At 51.7% G+C, this 20,523-nt stretch overlaps 1 protein-coding gene across 1 annotated transcript in view; it reads left to right on the forward strand.

Moving 5' to 3' along the window:
- The first annotated feature begins 3,021 nt into the window (after positions 1 to 3,021).
- LOC140453879 (uncharacterized) overlaps positions 3,022 to 20,523 on the forward strand; it is a 28,728-nt gene continuing 11,226 nt past the window's right edge. The window contains exons 1-2 of the mRNA XM_072548739.1: positions 3,022 to 3,088; positions 18,121 to 18,292. Of these exons, the coding sequence (XP_072404840.1) occupies positions 18,264 to 18,292 (29 nt within the window). The 5' untranslated portion in view covers positions 3,022 to 3,088; positions 18,121 to 18,263. The remainder of the gene's footprint in view (positions 3,089 to 18,120; positions 18,293 to 20,523) is intronic.

Genomic DNA, 20,523 nt, shown 5'->3' on the forward strand with positions numbered 1-20,523 from the left:
GGGGGTGACAGAGATAGGGAGGGGGTGTAGGGGGCTGGAGGGGGTGACAGAGATAGGGAGGGGGTGTAGGGGGCTAGATTGGGTGACAGAGATAGGGAGGGGGTGTAGGGGGATGGAGGGGGTGACAGAGATAGGGAGGGGGTGTAGGGGCTGGAGGGGGGTGACAGAGATAGGGAGGGGGTGTAGGGGGATGGGGGGGTGACAGAGATAGGGAGGGGGTGTAGGGGCTGGAGGGGGTGACAGAGGTAGGGAGGGGGTGGAGGGGGTGACAGGGATAGGGAGGGGGTGTAGGGGCTGGAGCGGGTGACAGAGATAGGGAGGGGGTATAGGGGGTGACAGGGATAGGGAGTGGGTATAGGGGCTGGAGGGGGTGACAGGGATAGGGAGGGGGTGTAGGGGGTGGAGGGGGTGACAGAGATAGGGAGTGGGTGTAGGGGCTGGAGGGGGGTGACAGAGATAGGGAGGGGGTTTAGGGGGTGGAGGGGGTGACAGAGATAGGGAGGGGGTTTAGGGGGTGGAGGGGGTGACAGAGATAGGGAGTGGGTGTAGGGGCTGGAGGGGGGTGACAGAGATAGGGAGGGGATGTAGGGGGATGGAGGGGGTGACAGAGATAGGGAGGGGGTTTAGGGGGTGGAGGGGGTGACAGAGATAGGGAGGGGGTTTAGGGGGTGGAGGGGGTGACAGAGATAGGGAGTGGGTGTAGGGGCTGGAGGGGGGTGACAGAGATAGGGAGGGGATGTAGGGGGATGGAGGGGGTGACAGAGATAGGGAGGGGGTTTAGGGGGTGGAGGGGGTGACAGAGATGTGGAGGCGGTATAGGTTCTCAGGAATTGCCTCCCTCAACCTCTCTCCGCCTCTCTGTCTCTCTCCTCCCCTCCTGCTTTCAGATGCCTCTCTTGAGTGCCCCCTCTATCCAGGTCTGTGGGCTGCTGGCCCCTCCTGATTCACACCCGCGGGATACTTATCCCCCACTGATCATGGTGCTAACTGAATGCAAGTTTTTGGGCCTCGGGCGAGTGGAGTGGGTGTGAGATGTCAGAGGATTAGAGAACGTTGTACGTGTGTGGGTACAAAACAGACCGAGGAGTGAAGCAGGGACAGAAAGAGGATGTTTATTTTGCCCGAAGCCTGTTTTCACAACCTTGATTCAGTGTAGTTACGAAACAGAGACATGTCAGTCTAAACAGACAGGAGTCAGTGTGGGATAGCGAGGTCCAAACACAGGGATGAGTCACCGAGCAGACACTGGGAGCTCGAAACTTCAGATCGGAATTTCATCGATGTCACATTAGGGCCACAAGTCGGACTGACTCTGTGTCCTGAGACAGGATGGTCAGGGATCACCTCCCCATCCCAGATAACCCAGGTCAAACTGAACCGGGACAGACAGGGCTAAACACAGGTCATACTGAACCGGGACAGACAGGGCTAAACCGAGGTCATACTCAACCGGGACAGACAGGGCTAAACCGAGGTCATACTCAACCGGGACAGACAGGGCTAAACCGAGGTCAAACTGAACCGGGACAGACAGGGCTAAACACAGGTCAAACTGAACCGGGACAGACAGGGCTAAACCCAGGTCATACTCAACCGGGACAGACAGGGCTAAACCGAGGTCAAACTGAACCGGGACAGACAGGGCTAAACACAGGTCAAACTGAACCGGGACAGACAGGGCTAAACCCAGGTCATACTCAACCGGGACAGACAGGGCTAAACCGAGGTCATACTGAACCGGGACAGACAGGGCTAAACCGAGGTCATACTGAACTGGGACAGACAGGGCTAAACCCAGGTCAAACTGAACCGGGACAGACAGGGCTAACCCAGGTCAAACTGAACCGGGACAGACAGGGCTAAACACAGGTCAAACTGAACCGGGACAGACAGGGCTAAACCCAGGTCATACTGAACCGGGACAGACAGGGCTAAACCCAGGTCATACTGAACTGGGACAGACAGGGCTAAACCCAGGTCAAACTGAACCGGGACAGACAGGGCTAAACCCAGGTCAAACTGAACCGGGACAGACAGGGCTAAACCCAGGTCAAACTGAACCGGGACAGACAGGGCTAAACACAGGTCAAACTGAACCGGGACAGACAGGGCTAAACCCAGGTCATACTGAACCAGGACAGACAGGGCTAAACACAGGTCATACTGAACCGGGACAGACAGGGCTAAACCCAGGTCAAACTGAACCGGGACAGACAGGGCTCAACCCAGGTCATACTGAACCGGGACAGACAGGGCTCAACCCGGGTCATACTGAACCGGGACAGACAGGGCTAAACCCGGGTCATACTGAACCGGGACAGACAGGGCTAAACCTGGGTCATACTGAACCGGGACAGACAGGGCTAAACCTCGGTCAAACTGAACTGGGACAGACAGGTCTAAACCCAGGTCATACTGAACCGGGACAGACAGGGCTAAACACAGATCATACTGAACCGGGACAGACAGGGCTAAACCCAGGTCAAACTGAACCGGGACAGACAGGGCTAAACCCAGGTCATACTGAACCGGGACAGACAGGGCTAAACCCAGGTCATACTGAACTGGGACAGACAGGGCTAAACACAGGTCAAACTGAACCGGGACAGACAGGGCTAAACACAGGTCATACTGAACCGGGACAGACAGGGCTAAACACAGGTCAAACTGAACCGGGACAGACAGGGCTAAACCCAGGTCGTACTGAACCAGCACAGACAGGGCTAAACCCAGGTCAAACTGAACCGGGACAGAAAGGGCTAAACCTGGGTCATACTGAACCGGGACAGACAGGGCTAAATCCAGGTCATACTGAACCGGGACTGACAGGGCTAAACACAGGTCATACTGAACCGGGACAGACAGAGCTAAACCCGGGTCAAACTGGTCAGAGACAGCTCTGATCACAGAGTTAAAGCATAGGGATCCTGGGCTATGTGGGGTTAAAGGTGAGAGGGATCTGGGACACAGGGAGTTAAACTCAGAAGGAAACACGGCACAGGGGGTTAATGCTGGACCTTCCAGTGTCTGAGAGCTGGGAAGGTTCAGCCCTGAACGCTGCGGAGAGTCTGTGGCTTAGGAAGGGACGGTAAGCAAAGTAGCTGAAGGCTATTGTTTTTCAAGAAAAGGAGAGAGGCTGCAGTGTGTGTGTGTGTGAGAGAGAGAGAGAGAGCAAAGATTGGAGCAAGAGAGATCCTCCCCCGCTCCTCAGTGAAGGAACCAAGAACTCAACCTTGTTTTTGAAACTCGCAGTAATGTGAAAAATTTCAGAGTGGCAAGGCGTCTCTCAACTGAAGCTGCCTGTGGGATTGAGAGCTGGGCGGGAGACTGTAAAGGAGCAGAAACTGCCTGAAAAACTCAAAGGTTCGCTCTCGGTTCTTCTGTTTTAGTTTTAAAGGGGGAACCTTTTCAAAAATATGCATTTGTCTTCTGTGTGCGTGTGTTTGTGTGTGTGTGTCTGTGATTTTGGGGGTGTGTGAGAGAGAGTCTCTGCGTGTGTGTGTCTGAGAGTTTGGGGGTGTGTGTGTGTCTCTATGAGCACATCTCTGTATGAGAGTGTGTCTGTGAGTTTGGGGGTGTGTGTGTCTCTATGAGCGTATCTCTGCATGTGTGTGTCTGTGAGTTTGGGTGTGTGTGTGTGAGAGTTTCTGCATGTGTGTGTCTGTGAGTTTGGGTGTGTGTGAGAGAGAGTCTCTGCATGTGTGTGTCTGTGAGTTTGGGGGTGAGTGTGTGTCTCTATGAGCGCATCTGTGTATGAGAGTGTGTCTGTGAGTTTGGGGGTGTGTGAGAGAGAGTCTCTGCATGTGTGTGTCTGTGAGTTTGGGGGGGGGTGTGTCTCTATGAGTGTATCTCTGTATGAGTGTGTCTGTGAGTTTGGGTGTGTGTGTGTGAGAGTCTCTGTATGAGAGTGTGTCTGTGAGTTTGGGGGTGTGTGTGTCTCTATGAGCGTATCTCTGAATGAGTGTGTCTGTGAGTTTGGGTATGTGTGTGTGTGAGAGAGTCTCTGCGTGTGTGTGTCTGAGAGTTTGGGGATGTGTGTGTGAGAGAGAGTCTCTGCGTGTGTGTGTCTGAGAGTTTGGGGATGTGTGTGTGAGAGAGAGTCTCTGCATGTGTGTGTCTGTGACTTTGGGTGTGTGTGTGTGTGAGAGAGTCTCTGCGTGTGTGTGTCTGAGAGTTTGGGGGTGTGTGTGTGTCTCTATGAGCACATCTCTGTATGAGAGTGTGTCTGTGAGTTTGGGGGTGTGTGTGTCTCTATGAGCGTATCTCTGCATGTGTGTGTCTGTGAGTTTGGGTGTGTGTGTGTGAGAGTTTCTGCATGTGTGTGTCTGTGAGTTTGGGTGTGTGTGTGAGAGAGTTTCTGCATGTGTGTGTCTGTGAGTTTGGGTGTGTGTGTGTCTCTATGAGCGCATCTGTGTATGAGAGTGTGTCTGTGAGTTTGTGTACTTGTGTGTGTGTGTATGTATGCGCGTCTCTGGGTGTGTGTGTTTGTCTCTATGAGCGTATCTGTGAGTTTGTGTATTTGAGTGTGTCTGTGAGTGTGTGTGAGAGTCCCTGAGTGTATATGTCTGAGAGTGTGGGTGTGTGTGTGTCTGTGCATCTATTTGACTGTGTAAATGTGTCTCTGTGAGTGTGTGAATCTGAGAGTGTGTGGCCGTGTGTCAGTGAGTGTGTGTGTGTGTCTCTGTATGTATATGTCTGTGAGTGAGTGTGCATATGTCTGAGTGTGTGTGTCGCTGTGAGTGAATGCATGTCTGTGTGTGAGAGAGAGAGATTAAAGATCTTTTGAGAGTTGAGGGGCTTAGCAGGAATTAGACAGGAAGCAGAAAAAAAGTAAATTTCTTAATCCTGAAAGAGTACAGACAGATTCAAACAAGGATGTAGAAATGTGTGATAGGGTTGGGCGGAGAGGAGAGAGAGAGAGAGAAAGAGGAACCAAGGGGGATTAAATGTGCAATATAGGAAGGTGCAGGGATGACTGTCAGCTCAAGGGGGGGGGGGGGGGGTATGGGTCATTGCCTGGGCCAGCAGTGTAACCCAACCCTAATTACCCCCTTGACCTAACTCAGGGACGTTTCAGAAGACAGTTCAGAGTCAGCCCCGTCACTGTGTGGGGTCTGGAGTCACGTATAAGACCGGACTGGGTAAGGTAGACAGATTTCCTTCCTAACTTGTGGAACGTTTCAGAGAACATCTCTGGGACACACGCAGTAAACAACTCCACCGCCCTGGGAATGAACACTTCCACTCACCCTCCCAGTCTGCCGAGGACATGCCTTGGGGGAAGAACACCCCATCTTCTGCCCTGGCACCCTCCAAGCCCGTGGGATCAATGTGGATTTCACCAGTTTCCTCATTTCCCCTCACCCCCCAACTTATCTCAGATTTGACCCTGCAACTTATCGTCGCCCTCTTGAACTGTCCATCTTCCTTCACACTGATCAGCTCCACCCTCTGACCTACCACCTTCACCCTCACCTTGACCTACCGATCGCACTCTCAGCTCCCTTCCCCCACAAGCCCCACTCCCCTCCTGTTTATCTCTCAACCCACTTGGGCCATCCCCTCATTCCTAATGAAGTTAAAAATCACACCACACCAGGTTATAGTCCCAACAGGTTTAATTGGAAGCACACCAGCTTTCGGAGCGATGCTCCTTCATCATCAGTGTCACTCCGAAAGCTAGTGTGCTTCCAATTAAACCTGTTGGACTATAACCTGGTGTGGTGTGATTTTTAACTTTGTCCACCCCAGTCCGACACCAACTCCTCCAAATCATTCCTGATGAAGGGCCTATGGTTGAGGCATAGCCTCCTGCCCCTCAGATGCTGCCCAACTGGCTGTGCTTTTCCAGCGCCACACTCTTGCACTCAGATTCCACCCCCCCACCCCCAACCAACGGAGTACACCCACACACTGGAGAGGGGTTGGTTTAACTACAGTGGGACTCAAATCCAAATGGTCTATCTCATCCCAGGAACACCAGCCTGCCTCTCCCCCCCCCCCCCAGTGGGTTTATTGAGAAACAGCAGCCAGGGTCATGGGATGAAGCACTCAATAGGGGGGGGTAGACCGAATGGGCTGAACAGTCTCTGTCTGTTCTCATGTGGTGCTACAGGCCTGCAGGGTCCCAAGAAACAGTGTTCCACGATCGTCTGGTTGGGGGCGAGGGGGGGGGGGGGGGGGATTGATTATCTTGCCCACCTCAGCTCCCTCCCAACCTCGGGGTTCAGTTCTGAAGTCTTGTCAGATACAAATTTCATTTCAAATCCTTAAAGAACCAACTCTGATATTTCTCTGGATGGGGGACTCGCTCCCACGGAGAGTGGGGGGAGAGAATGGGGGACTCACTCCCACGGGGAGTGGGGGGGGAGAATGGGGGACTCACTCCCACGGGGAGTGGGGGGGGAGAATGGGGGACTCACTCCCACGGGGAGTGGGGGGGGAGAATGGGGGACTCGCTCCCCACGGGGAGTGGGGGGGGAGAATGGGGGACTCGCTCCCACGGGGAGTGGGGGGGGGGAGAATGGGGGACTCGCTCCCACGGGGAGTGGGGGGAGAATGGGGGACTCGCTCCCACGGGGAGTGGGGGGGGGAGAATGGGGGACTCGCTCCCACGGGGAGTGGGGGGAGAGAATGGGGGACTCGCTCCCACGGGGAGTGGGGGGAGAATGGGGGACTCGCTCCCACAGGGAGTGGGGGGGGAGAATGGGGGACTCACTCTCACGGGGAGTGGGGGGGGAGAATGGGGGACTCGCTCCCACGGGGAGTGGGGGGAGAATGGGGGGGGAGAATGGGGGACTCGCTCCCACGGGGAGTGGGGGGAGAATGGGGGACTCGCTCCCACGGGGAGTGGGGGGAGAATGGGAGACTCGCTCCCACGGGGAGTGGGGGGAGGAGAATGGGGGACTCGCTCCCACGGGGAGTGGGGGGAGAATGGGGGACTCACTCCCACGGGGAGTGGGGGGTAGAATGGGGGACTTGCTCCCACAGGGAGTGGGGGGAGAATGGGGGACTCGGTCCCACAGCGAGTGGAGGGGGGGTAGAATGGGGAACTCACTCCCACGGGGAGTGGGGGAGAATGGGGAACTCACTCCCATGGGGAGTGGAGGAGGGTGAATAGCCAAAACTGAAGTGAGTGGGTCGGCTGGATAAACACAGGCAGGGAGAGCAGGATGACTGGGCAAGAGGCGAGCATGGAGTTGAAACCCAGAATGAAGCAGACAGGTCGAGTGGCTTAATTGTGCAGCAGGAATTTGGTGCTAAAGGCAGAGAGCTGACAGAGCATGGCAATCCCTCACAGAGGAAAATCAGGAAATGAGTGGCATGAAGGAATAAAGATCACAGAGGGATCCATGTGAGGATTGAGCTTGTTAATGATACAAAAAAAAGAAGTTGAAAGAGCGGGGATGCTGGTGCCATAATTACAGACAGACTGCAATGGGCAGATGAAAGGAGGAACAACTCAGGGGGAGGTGGCAGCGAAACCGAGGGAGAAATCCAGGGCAGCCGAGGGGAGGGAGAAATCACAGTGACTGCAACATCTCTGGCTCAGAGACTGCTGGAAGGTTTTGATGAGGGATGGAGGAGATTGGGAGTGGGTTCTGGTCAAGTTGGGCTAAGTGTGTGCACTATCGTCCAGCGGTGTGTGTGTGAGTGTGTGTGTGTCTGTGTGTGCATGTGAGTGAGAGTGTGTTTCTGTGTGTGTGTTTCTGTGTGTGTGTGTGCGAGTGTGTGTGTGTGTGTGCGAGTGTGTGTGTGTGTGTTTCTGTGTGTGTGTGTGAGAGAGAGAGAGTTAATGAGTGTGTGTGTGTGTGAGAGAGACACACACATGCAGGGGGATTTTGTTTCTGCTGTGTTGTGTTAGAGAAAGTGAATTGTGTTGTGCACTCACTCTGTAGAAAACACCCTGCAATGTCCCTCCATTCTCTGGGTGATCTGCGCTCAAGACCCTGGCTTCAGGATGTTCAAGGGGCCCTACCCTTGGGTTGCAGTCCCAAAATTCTTGATGCGTGGGAAGAAGGGTGGGCTTGGGGAGCAGACGGACACTGTTCTAGGCATCATCAGCTCCCCCCGCCCCCCCACCCCCGATCCACTTCAGACTTTTCCACTGCTGTCTGCTAGGAACGGGCTAATCAACTGCAGGGGCATTACAAACTCACACTGTCTCCTCCACACACACACTGATGCACACATACTGTCCCTCCTAGGCACACACACACACACTCACTCACTCTCTCTCTCTCACACACACTCACACACACACACTCTCTCTCACACACATACTCACTCACATACACTCACTCTCTCACACACACTCACTCACATACACTCACTCTCTCACACACACTCACTCATATACACACACATACACTCACTCTCACACACACTCACTCACATACACTCACTCACACACACACACTCACTCACTCTCTCTCACACACACACACTCTCTCACACACATACTCACTCACATACACTCACTCACACACACACTCACACACACTCACTCACACACACTCACTCACATACACTCTCTCACACACACTCACTCACATACACTCACTCACATACACTCACTCACATACACTCAACTCTCTCACATACACTCAACTCTCTCACACACACTCACTCACATACACTCACTCTCTCACACACACTCACTCACATACACTCACTCTCTCACACACACTCACTCATATACACACACATACATTCACTCTCACACACACTCACTCACACACACACACTCACTCACTCTCTCACACACACACACTCTCTCACACACATACTCACTCACATACACTCACTCTCTCACACACACTCTCTCACACACACTCTCACACACACTCTCTCACACACACTCACTCACATACACTCACTCACATACACTAACTCTCACACACACACTCACTCATATACACTCTCACACACTCACTCACACACACACTCACTCATATACACACACATACACTCACTCTCTCACACACACACACACACTCACATACACTCACTCTCTCACACACACTCACACACACTCTCACACACACACTCACATACACTCACTCTCTCACACACACTCACTCACATACACACACACATTCTCTCACACACACTCACTCTCTCTCTCATACACACTCTCACGCACACTCTCTCACACACACTCACTCACATACACTCACTCTCTCACAAACACACTCACTCACTCTCTCTTTCACACTCACATACTCTCTCACACCCACTCACTCACATACACTCACTCTCTCACACACACTCACTCACATACACTCACTCTCTCTTTCACACTCATATACACTCTCTCTCACACCCATTCACTCACATACACACGCTCTCTTGCACACACTCACTCACATACACTCACTCTCACACGCTCCCTCTCTTTCACACTCACTCACATACACTCACCCTCTCTTTCACACTCACACACGCTCACTCACATACACCCACTCACATACACTTATAGAACATAGAACATTATAATGCAGTACAGGCCCTTCGGCCCTCGATGTTGCGCCGCCCTGTCATACTAATCTGAAGCCCATCCCACCTACACTATTCCATGTACGTCCATTTGCCTGTCCAATGATGACTTAAATGCACTTAAAGTTGGTGAATCTACTACCGTTGCAGGCAAAGCATTCCATACCCTTACTACTCTCTGAGTAAAGAAACTACCTCCGACATCTATCTTATACCTATCTCCCCTCACTTTAAAGTTGTGTCCCCTCGTGTTTGCCGTTCCCATACTTGGAAAAAGGCTCTCCCTGTCCGCCCTACCTAACTCTCTGATTATCTTGTATGTCTCTATTAAGTCACCTCTCAACCTTCTCTCTAACGAGAACAACCTCAAGACCATCAGCCTTTCCTCGTAAGACATTCCCTCCATACCAGGCAACATCCTAGTAAATCTCCTCTGCACCCTTTCCAAAGCTTCCACATCCTCCTTATAATGTGGTGACCAGAACTGTACACAATACTCCAAATGTGGCCGCACCAGAGCTCTGTACAGCTGCAGCATAACCTCCTGGTTCCGGAACTCAATCCCTCTATTAATAAAGGCCAAAACACTGTACGCCTTCTTAACAACCCTGTCAATCTGGGTGGCAACTTTCAGGGATCTGTGTACATGGACACCGAGATCTCTCTGCTCATCTGCACTCCCAAGAATCTTACCATTAGCCCAGTACTTTGCATTCTGATTACTCCGTCCAAAGTGTATCACCTCATACTTGTCCACATTAAACTCCATTTGCCACCTCTCAGCCCAGCTCTGCAGCTTATCTATGTTTCTCTGCAACCTACTACATCCTTCGCCACTATCCACAGCTCCACCGACCTTAGTGTCGTCCGCAAATTTACTAACCCACCCTTCTAAGCCCTCATCCAGGTCATTTATAAAAATGACGAACAGCAGTGGACCCAACACCAACCCTTGTGGTATGCCGCTAGTAACTGGGCACCAAGATGACCATGTTCCATCAACTACAACCCTCTGATTTCTTTCAGCAAGCCAATTACTGATCCAAACTGCTATATCTCCCACAATCCCATTCCTCCACATTTTGTATAATAGCCTACTGTGGGGAACCTTATCGAACACCTTGCTGAAATCCATATACACCACATCAACCAGTTTACTCTCATCTACCTGTCTGGTCACTTTGTCAAAAAAGTCAATATGATTCGTTAGGCACGACCTACCCTTCACAAAACCGTGCTGACTGTCCCTGATCAGATTATTCTTTTCTAGATGTTTATAAATCCTATCTCTTATAACCTTTTCCAACACTTTACCACCAACTGAAGTGAAACTCACTGGTCTGGAATTACCAGGGTTGTCTCCACTCCCCTTTTTGAACAAGGGAACCACATTTTCTATCCTCCAGTCCTCAGGCACTATTCCTGTAGACAATGATGATTTGAAGATCAATGCCAAAGGCTCGGCAATCTCTTCCCTCGCTTCCCAGAGGATCCTCGGATAGATCCCATCTGGCCCAGGGGACTTGCCTATTTTCACACACTGCAGGATTTCTAATACCTCTTCCTTGTGAACCTTAATCTCTTCTAGTCTAGATGCAAGTATCTCTGTATCTTCCTCACCAACATTTTCATTTTCTACAGTGAACACTTGAAAAATATTTCTTTAGTGCTTCCCCTATCTCCTCTGACTCCGCACACAACTTCCCACTATTATCCTTGATTGGCCCTAATTTAACTCTCGTCATTCTTTTATTCCTGACATACCTGTGGAAAGCCTTAGGGTTAACCCTGGTCCTATCCACCAACAACTTCTCCTCCTGGCTCTTCTGAGCTCTCTTTTTAGGTCTTTCCTGACTTCCTTGTAACCCTCAAGCGCCCTAACTGAGTTTTCACATTTTGTCCTAACATAAGCCGCCTTCTTCTGGACCAGGGATTCCACTTCCTTAGTAAACCACGGCTCACGTGTTCTATATCTTCCTCCCTGCCTGACAGGTACATACTTATCTAGGGGATACAGCAGCTTTTCCTTCAATAAGCTCCACATTTTTAATGTGCTCATCCCCTGCAGTTTCCTTCCCCATTCTACGCTTCCTAAATCTTTCCTAATTGCATCGTAATTTCCCTTCCCCCCAGCTGTAACTCTTGCTCGGTGAAGTACACCTATCCCTTTCCATCACTAAAGTAAACCTGACAGAATTGTGATCGATGTCTCCAAAGTGCTCACCTACTTCCAAATCTAACACCTGGCCGGGCTCATTGCCCAGTACCAAATCTAAAGTGGCTTTGCCCCTTGTAGGCCCTGTCTACATACTGGGTCAGGAAGCCCTCCTGCACACACTGGACAAAAACTGACCCATCTATAGTACTCATACTATAGTGTTCCCAGTCAATATTTGGATAGTTGAAGTCCCCCATGATAACTCCCCTGCCCCTCTCACTCCTATCGAGAATCATCTTTGCTATCCCTTCCTCTACATCTCTGGGACTATCCGGAGGCCTATAGAAAACTCCCAGCATGGTGACTTCTCCTTTCCTGTTTCTAACCCTCAGTCCATACTACCTCAGTTAATGAGTCCCCAAACATCCTTTCTACAACTGTAAGGACACTTGATCAACAATGCCACACCTCCCCCTCTTTTGCCATCTTCTCATTTCTTACTCAAACATCAGAATCCTGGAACCTGCAACAGCCATTCCTGTCCCTGCTCTATCCATGTCTCCGTAATGGCCACAACATCGAAGTCCCAGGTACCAACTCACGCTGCCAGTTCACCCACTTTATTTCGGATGCTCCTCGCGTGGAAGTACAAACACTTCAAACCAGGTTCTCGCTTGCCAGTGTCAGAGACTTGATTTGGGAACTCGCTACTCTCATCCTCTTCTGTACCTCTCCTACAATTTTGGTTCCCACCCCCCCTGCTGTATTAGTTTAAATCCACTTTAATAGCTTTAGCGAAATCCCCCCGCCCCCCAGGATATTGGTACCCCTCTGGTTTAGATGAAGACCATCCTGTTTGTAGAGGTCCCACCTACCCCAGAGAGAGCTCCAATTATTCAAAAACCCGAAACCCTCCCTCCTGCACCATCCCTGTAGCCACGTGTTCACCTCCTTTCTCTCCCTATTCCTCACCTCACTAGCACGGGGCACAGGCAGCAAACCAGAGACAACAACTCTGTTCGTCCTAGCTCTAAGCTTCCATCCTCGCTCCCTGAATTTCGGCCTCAAGTCCTCATCTCTCTTCTGACCTATGTCATTGGTGCCAACGTGGACCACGACTTGGGGCTGCTCTCCCTCCCCCCGAAGGATCCCAAAAACATGATCAGACACATTCACTCTCTCACACACACTCACTCACATACTCACTCTCTCTCTCACACACTCACTCTCTCTCACACACTCACACTCTCTCACACTCACATACACACTCACTCTCTCTCACACACTCACATACACACTCTCTCTCACACACTCACATACACACTCTCTCACACACTCACATACACACTCTCTCTCACACACTCACATACACACTCTCTCTCACACACTCACATACACTCTCTCACACACACTCACTCTCTCTCACACACACTCACTCTCTCTCACACACTCACATACACACTCTCTCACACACACTCACTCACATACTCACTCTCTCTCTCACACACACACTCTCTCTCACACACTCACACTCTCTCACACTCACATACACACTCACTCTCTCTCACACACTCACATACACACTCTCTCTCACACACTCACATACACACTCTCTCACACACTCACATACACACTCTCTCTCACACACTCACATACACACTCTCTCACACACACTCACATACACTCTCTCACACACACTCACTCTCTCTCACACACACTCACTCTCTCTCACACACTCACACACACACTCTCTCACACACACTCACTCTCTCTCACACTCACATACACTCTCTCTCTCACACACTCACTCACATACACTCACTCACACTTATATACACACTCTCACACACTCACTCACATACACTCACACTCACTCACATACACTCACACTCGCTCAACACACACAGTCTCTCACACACATACACTCACTCACTCACATACACTCTCACACTTACACATACTCACTCTCACACACACTCTCTCTCACACACACACATACACTCACTCACACATACACTGACTCTCACACACTCACATAGACTCACTCACACACACTCACTCACACATACACTGACTCTCTCACACACTTACTCGCATACACTCACTCTCTTAAATACACTCATTCACATAGTCTCACTCACATACTCACTTGCGCTCTCACACACTCTCGCGCTCTCACACACTCTCGCTCTCTCACACACACTCTCGCTCTCTCACACACACTCTCGCTCTCTCACACACACTCTCGCTCTCACACACACACTCTCGCTCTCTCACACACACACTCTCTCACACACACTCACTCTCTCACACTCTCTCTCTCACACACACACTCTCTCTCACACACTCACACTCTCTCACACTCACATACACACTCACTCTCTCTCACACACTCACATACACACTCTCTCACACACTCACATACACACTCTCTCTCACACACTCACATACACACTCTCTCTCACACACTCACATACACTCTCTCACACACACTCACTCTCTCTCACACATACTCACTCTCTCTCACACACTCACATACACACTCTCTCACACACACTCACTCTCTCACACACTCACATACACTCTCTCACACACACTCACTCTCTCTCACACTCACATACACTCTCTCTCTCACACACTCACTCACATACACTCACTCACACTTATATACACACTCTCACACACTCACTCACATACACTCACACTCACTCACATACACTCACACTCGCTCAACACACACAGTCTCTCACACACATACACTCACTCACTCACATACACTCTCACACTTACACATACTCACTCTCACACACACTCTCTCTCACACACTCACATACACTCACTCACACATACACTGACTCTCACACACTCACATAGACTCACTCACACACACTCACTCACACATACACTGACTCTCTCACACACTTACTCGCATACACTCACTCTCTTAAATACACTCATTCACATAGTCTCACTCACATACTCACTTGCGCTCTCACACACTCTCGCTCTCTCACACACTCTCGCTCTCTCACACACTCTCGCTCTCTCACACACACTCTCGCTCTCTCACACACACTCTCTCTCTCACACACACACTCTCGCTCTCTCACACACACACTCTCACACACACTCACTCTCTCACACTCTCTCTCTCACACACACTCTTTCTCTCACACACACTCTCACTCACTCTCTCACACATACACTCTCTCTCACACACACTCTCACTCACTCTCTCACACACTCTCTCTCTCTCACACACTTCCTCACACACACTCTCACTCTCTCTCTCACACACTCTCTCTCTCACACACTCTCACTCTCTCTCACACACTCTCTCTCTCTCTCACACACTTCTGCAGTTTTTGTTTTGTAAAATCCATATTGGGTGATGTTTCTCATGGTCCCCATTGTTGCGATTCTCAGATTTAATACATCCAGTTTAACAATGAGATTTGGTTCCTCTGACTGACCCTCTCTTGGTTCGGAGACAAGATTCCCCTCTGAGCCCCACAGCATCCCGACTTGGAAATCTATCACCACTCCTTCATTGTCAAAACGCCGGAATTCCATCGCTAAGGGCACTGTCCCTCCCTCACATTGGGGGGGGGGGGGGCGGGGGGGGGGGGGGGCGGGGAGTGGAGTTGTAACTGTTGACCCTCCACCCTCGCACAGAGCAGTTCGGGACTGCCTGAGAGATGCTGAGCGCATACGTCTCCGTGAATTTAAATGATTCTCTTGTTCACGTTGACCCTGAAAAAAACCCCCCCTCATAATTAGATTCCTTACAGTGTGGAAACAGGCCTTTCGGCCCAACAAGTCCACACCACCCCGCCGAAGCGCAACCCACCCATACCCCTACATCTACCCCTTACCTAACACTACGGGCAATTTAGCATGGCCAATTCACCTAACCTGCACATCTTTGGACTGTGGGAGGAAACCCACGCAGACACGGGGAGAACGTGCAAACTCCACACAGTCAGTCGCCTGAGGTGGGAATTGAACCCAGGTCTCTGGCGCTGTGAGGCAGCAGTGCTTGCCACTGTGCCACCCAATTTTTTTTTATCCAATTATTTTATCCAATAATGTTCAATATCTGCATCCACTAATCTCTCCTGCCTATTCTCTCTGTGTCTGGGAACAGTCCCGCAGTCCATTGGCGACAAGTGACATTTTCAGAACCTGACAGTATCTTTACGAAACCTGTGGCTTTCACATTTGTGATTTTTCTTTTTTACTTCCCCCTGCCGTGCCTTGTATTCCTTTTCATCTCATGTAAAGATGTCCCTCCCCAGCACTCCCCGACAGTCTGGCCAAGGAAAGTTTAAAACAGGCCGGGAATGGGAGCCCCTTTCAGTCTGTCTCGAGAAACCCTTTCTTCAAACACTGACCCCTCCCCTTGCCCTCTGGGGAAAGAGAATTCCTGAGGTTTGTCAGCCTCAGAGCGGAGGAATTCCTCCACACCTTAGTCCTAACCAGGCTGCTCCCTCCTCCTGAGGACCTGGCCCTTGGTTAGACTGCAGGGTCTAGATTTGCGACCCACCTGGGCCCAGAGCTTGGTCTCCTAACGTGTCTGAACAGGGATGGGTTCGATAACCATTATTTATTACAGTTCCCCAGCTCATTCTGTCATGTCCACTAGGAATGTGCTCAGTTTCACTGGGCTCAGCATCGCCTCAAAACTTCAGGGAAGGTGCAGCCATCCCCTGTGGCTGGGTCATTGATAACCCATGCTGACAGGAGACAGGACTCCAAGTGTGTGTTGGGTCTGGGTGTGTTAGTGTTTGACTGTGTGTGCCTGTAAGTTAGTGTTTGAGTTTGTGTCTTGGGGTCTGTGTTAGAGCCTGAGTGTGCATGTGTAAGCTAGTGTGTGTGTGTTGGTGTGTATTAGTGTGTGTCTGTAAGCTAGTGTGTGTGTGTTGGTGCGTATTAGTGTGTGTCTGTAAGCTAGTGTGTGTCTGTGTATTAGTGTGTCTGTGTATTAGTGTGTCTGTAAGTTAGTGTGTGTCTGTAAGTTAGTGTGTCTGTGTATTAATGTGTGTCTGTGTATTAATCTGTGCCTGAGTTAGTGTGTCTGTGTATTAGTGTGTGTCTATATGTTAGTGTGTGATTGTAAGTTAGTGTGTGTCTGTAAGTTAGTGTGTGTGTCTGTAAGATATTGTGTGCCTGTGTATTAGTCTGTGTCTGTACGTTAGTGTGTGTCTGTGTATTAGTGTGTCTGTAAGTTAGTGTGTGTGTCTGTAAGTTATTGTGTGCCTGTGTATTAGTCTGTGTCTGCACGTTAGTGTGTGTCTGTGTACTAATCTGTGTCTGTACGTTAGTGAGTCTGTGTATTAGTATGTGTCTGTAAGTTAGTGTGTCTGTGTACTAATCTGTGTCTGTACATTAGTGTGTCTGTGTATTAGTATGTGTCTGTAAGTGAGTGTGTGTCTGTGTACTAGTGTGTGTCTGTAAGTTAGTGTGTCTGTGTATTAGCGTGTGTCTGTGTATTAGTGTGTGTCTGTGTATTAGTGTGTCTGTAAGTTAGTGTGTCTGTGTATTAGTGTGTGTCTGTAAGTTAGTGTGTCTGTAAGTTATTGTGTGTCTGTAAGTTATTGTGTGTCTGTGTATTAGTGTGTGTGTCTGTAAGTTAATGTGTATCTGTGTATATCTATGTCTATAAGTTAGAATGTGTTAGTGTCTGTAAGTTAGTGTGTCTGTGAATTAGTGTGTCTGTAAGTTAGTGTGTATCTGTATGTTATTGTGTGTCTGTTAGTGTGTGTCTGTAAGTTAGTCTGTGTGTTAACTCTGTCTGAGTATTAGTGTGTAAATTAGTGTGTATCTGTGTATTAGTGTAGATCTGTAAGTTAGTGTGCGTCTATAAATTAGAATGTGTTAGTGTGTATCTGTGAGTTATTGTGTGTCTGTGTGTTAGTCTTGTGTGTTAGTCTGTGTCTGTAAGTTAGTGTGTCTGTGTGTTAGTGTTTGTCTGTAAGTTAGTGTGTCTGTAAATTAGTGTTTGTGTATTATTGTGTGTCTGTAAATTAGCGTGAGTGTTAATGTGTGTCTGTACATTAGTGTCTGTGTGTTAGTGTGTCTGTGTGTGCGTTCACGTCCGTGTTAATGTGTGCATGTGTCTCTGTCTGTAACTGTATGTGTGTATCTCTCTCTCTCTCTCACTTACGCCCACACATGTAACTTTGCTGTGCGGTTGGTGCCAGTCAGTGCCAAGGGGCAGGACCCCCGCATAGTGACCTGCCCCATTTAGACACAGACCAATTGAGAGCTGGGGCCAGGACGTGGTCATCGGGCAGCTTCGGGTCACAGACAGCAGCTGGAAAAGGCAGGGGCCATGAATCATTGCAGATTGAAATCTGTCTGAGTGAGACCTTTTACAGATGAGTGTCAGAGTAAAATACCGGGTCAAACAAACAGGCCAGTGCAGACCAAGGCGATCGATCTCTCTCTCTCTCTCTGTTCAGGCGCAGTCGAGCTCCACAGGCCAAACCTCTCACCAGTTTCAAGACTCTACAAAGCTCACTCTGGGCTAGCCACATGTAGACGGGGGAGCGGCCTGGTTCCTAACAAACAGGCAGCGGCCTCTGGGACTGACTGCGGTGAGAGTATGAGAGACAGACAGCGATGGATGAGTAGGTGAGAAGACTTTTTCCCCCATGGTCGGTGTGTTTAATTGAGTACCTGCTCCCTTCCTGTCCCATCTCATCTCATCTCACCTCACAGGGGAACAATCACATCGTTCCCATTCCTGTTACACACCCTTCCTCCTGTGAATCGCCTTCACCTGTTACCCGTTCCGAATGGATACTTCCCATTCTCTTCATAGTCCCACACCCCTCCCGATCACTTCCTCCAGCCCCCTACACCCCCTCCCTATCTCTGTCACCCCCTCCAGCCCCTACACCCCCTCCCTATCTCTGTCACCCCCTCCAGCCCCTACACCCCCTCCCTATCTGTCACCTCCTCCAGCCCCTACACCCCCTCCCTATCTCTGACACCTCCTCCAGCCCCTACACCCCTTCCCTATCTCTGTCACCCCCTCCAGCCCCTACACCCCCTCCCTATCTGTCACCTCCTCCAGCCCCTACACCCCCTCCCTATCTCTGTCACCTCCTCCAGCCCCCTACACCCCTCCCTATTTCTGTCACCTCCTCCAGCCCCTACACCCCTCCCTATCTCTGTCACCCCCTCCAGCCCCCTACACCCCCTCCCTATCTCTGTCACCCCCTCCAGCCCCTGCATTCCCTCCCTATCTCTGTCACCTCCTCCAGCCCCTACACCCCCTCCCTATCTCCGTCCCCCCTCCCTATCCCTGTCCCTGTCCCCCCCATCTCTGTACCCCCCTCCCTATCCCTGTTCCCCCCATCCCTGTTCCCCCCCTATTCCTGTCCCTCCCTCCCTGTCTCTCCCCCTCCCTATTCCTGTCTCCCCCTCCCTATTCCTGTCTCCCCCTCCCTATTCCTGTCTCCCCCCTCCCTATCCCTGTTCCACCCCTCCCTATTCCTGTCTCCCCCCCCATCCCTATCCCTGTCACCCCCTCCCTATTCCTGTCTCCCCCCCTCCCTATTCCTGTCTCCCCCCCTCCCTATTCCTGTCTCCCCCCCTCCCTATCCCTGTCTCCCCCCACTCCCTATCCCTGTCACCACCTCCCTCCCTATCCCTGTCCCCCCTCCCTATCCCTGTCCCCCCCCTCCCTATCCCTGTCACCCCCTCCCTCCCTATTCCTGTCCCCCCCTCCCTAGCCCTGTCTCCCCCCCTCCCTATCCCTGTCTCCCCCCCTCCCTAGCCCTGTCCCCCCCATCCCTAGCCCTGTCACCCCCTCCCTCCCTATTCCTGTCCCCCCCTCCCTAGCCCTGTCTCCCCCCCTCCCTATCCCTGTCCCCCCCATCCCTAGCCCTGTCACCCCCTCCCTCCCTATCCCTGTCCCCCCACCCTATTCCTGTCCCCCCCCTCCCTAGCCCTGTCTCCCCCCCTCCCTAGCCCTGTCTCCCCCCCTCCCTATCCCTGTCTCCCACCCTCCCTATCCCTGTCACCCCCCCTCCCTATCCCTGTCACCCCCCCCTCCCTATCCCTGTCACCCCCTCCCTATACCTGTCACCCCCTCCCTATACCTGTCTCCCCCCTCCCTATTCCTGTCTACCCCCCCCTAGCCCTGTCTCCCCCCCTCCCTATCCCTGTTCCACCCCTCCCTATCCCTGTCTCCCCTCCCTATCCCTGTCACCCCCTCCCTATTCCTGTCTCCCCCCCCTCCCTATCCCTGTCACCCCCTCCCTATTCCTGTCTCCCCCCCTCCCTAGCCCTGTCACCACCTCCCTCCCTATCCCTGTCCCCCCTCCCTATTCCTGTCCCCCCCTCCCTAGCCCTGTCACCCCCTCCCTATCCCTGTCACCCCCTCCCTATACCTGTCCCCCCCTCTCTATTCCTGTCCCCCCCCCCTCCCTATCCCTGTCCCCCCTCCCTATCCCTGTCCCCCCTCCCTATTCCTGTCCCCCCCCCTCCCTATTCCTGTCTCCCCCCCATACCTGTCTCCCCCTCCCTATACCTGTCCCCCCTCTCTATTCCCGTCTCCCCCCCTCCCTGTCCGTCTCCCCCCCTCACTATCCCTGTCCCCCCCCATCCATGTCCCCCCCCCCCTATACCTGTCCCCCCCTCCCTATTCCTGTCTCCCCCCCCTCCCTATTCCTGTCTCCCCCCCCTCCCTATTCCTGTCACCCCCCTATCCCTGTCTCCCCCCCCATCCCTGTCACCCCCCTCCCTATCCCTGTCCCCCCCCTCCCTATACCTGTCCCCCCCTCTCTATTCCTGTCTCCCCCCCTCCCTATTCCTGTCTCCCCCCCTCCCTATTCCTGTCTCCCCCCCTCCCTATT

Source organism: Chiloscyllium punctatum, chromosome 28, assembly GCF_047496795.1.
Source record: "Chiloscyllium punctatum isolate Juve2018m chromosome 28, sChiPun1.3, whole genome shotgun sequence".
NCBI classification, from domain to species: Eukaryota; Metazoa; Chordata; class Chondrichthyes; order Orectolobiformes; family Hemiscylliidae; genus Chiloscyllium; species Chiloscyllium punctatum.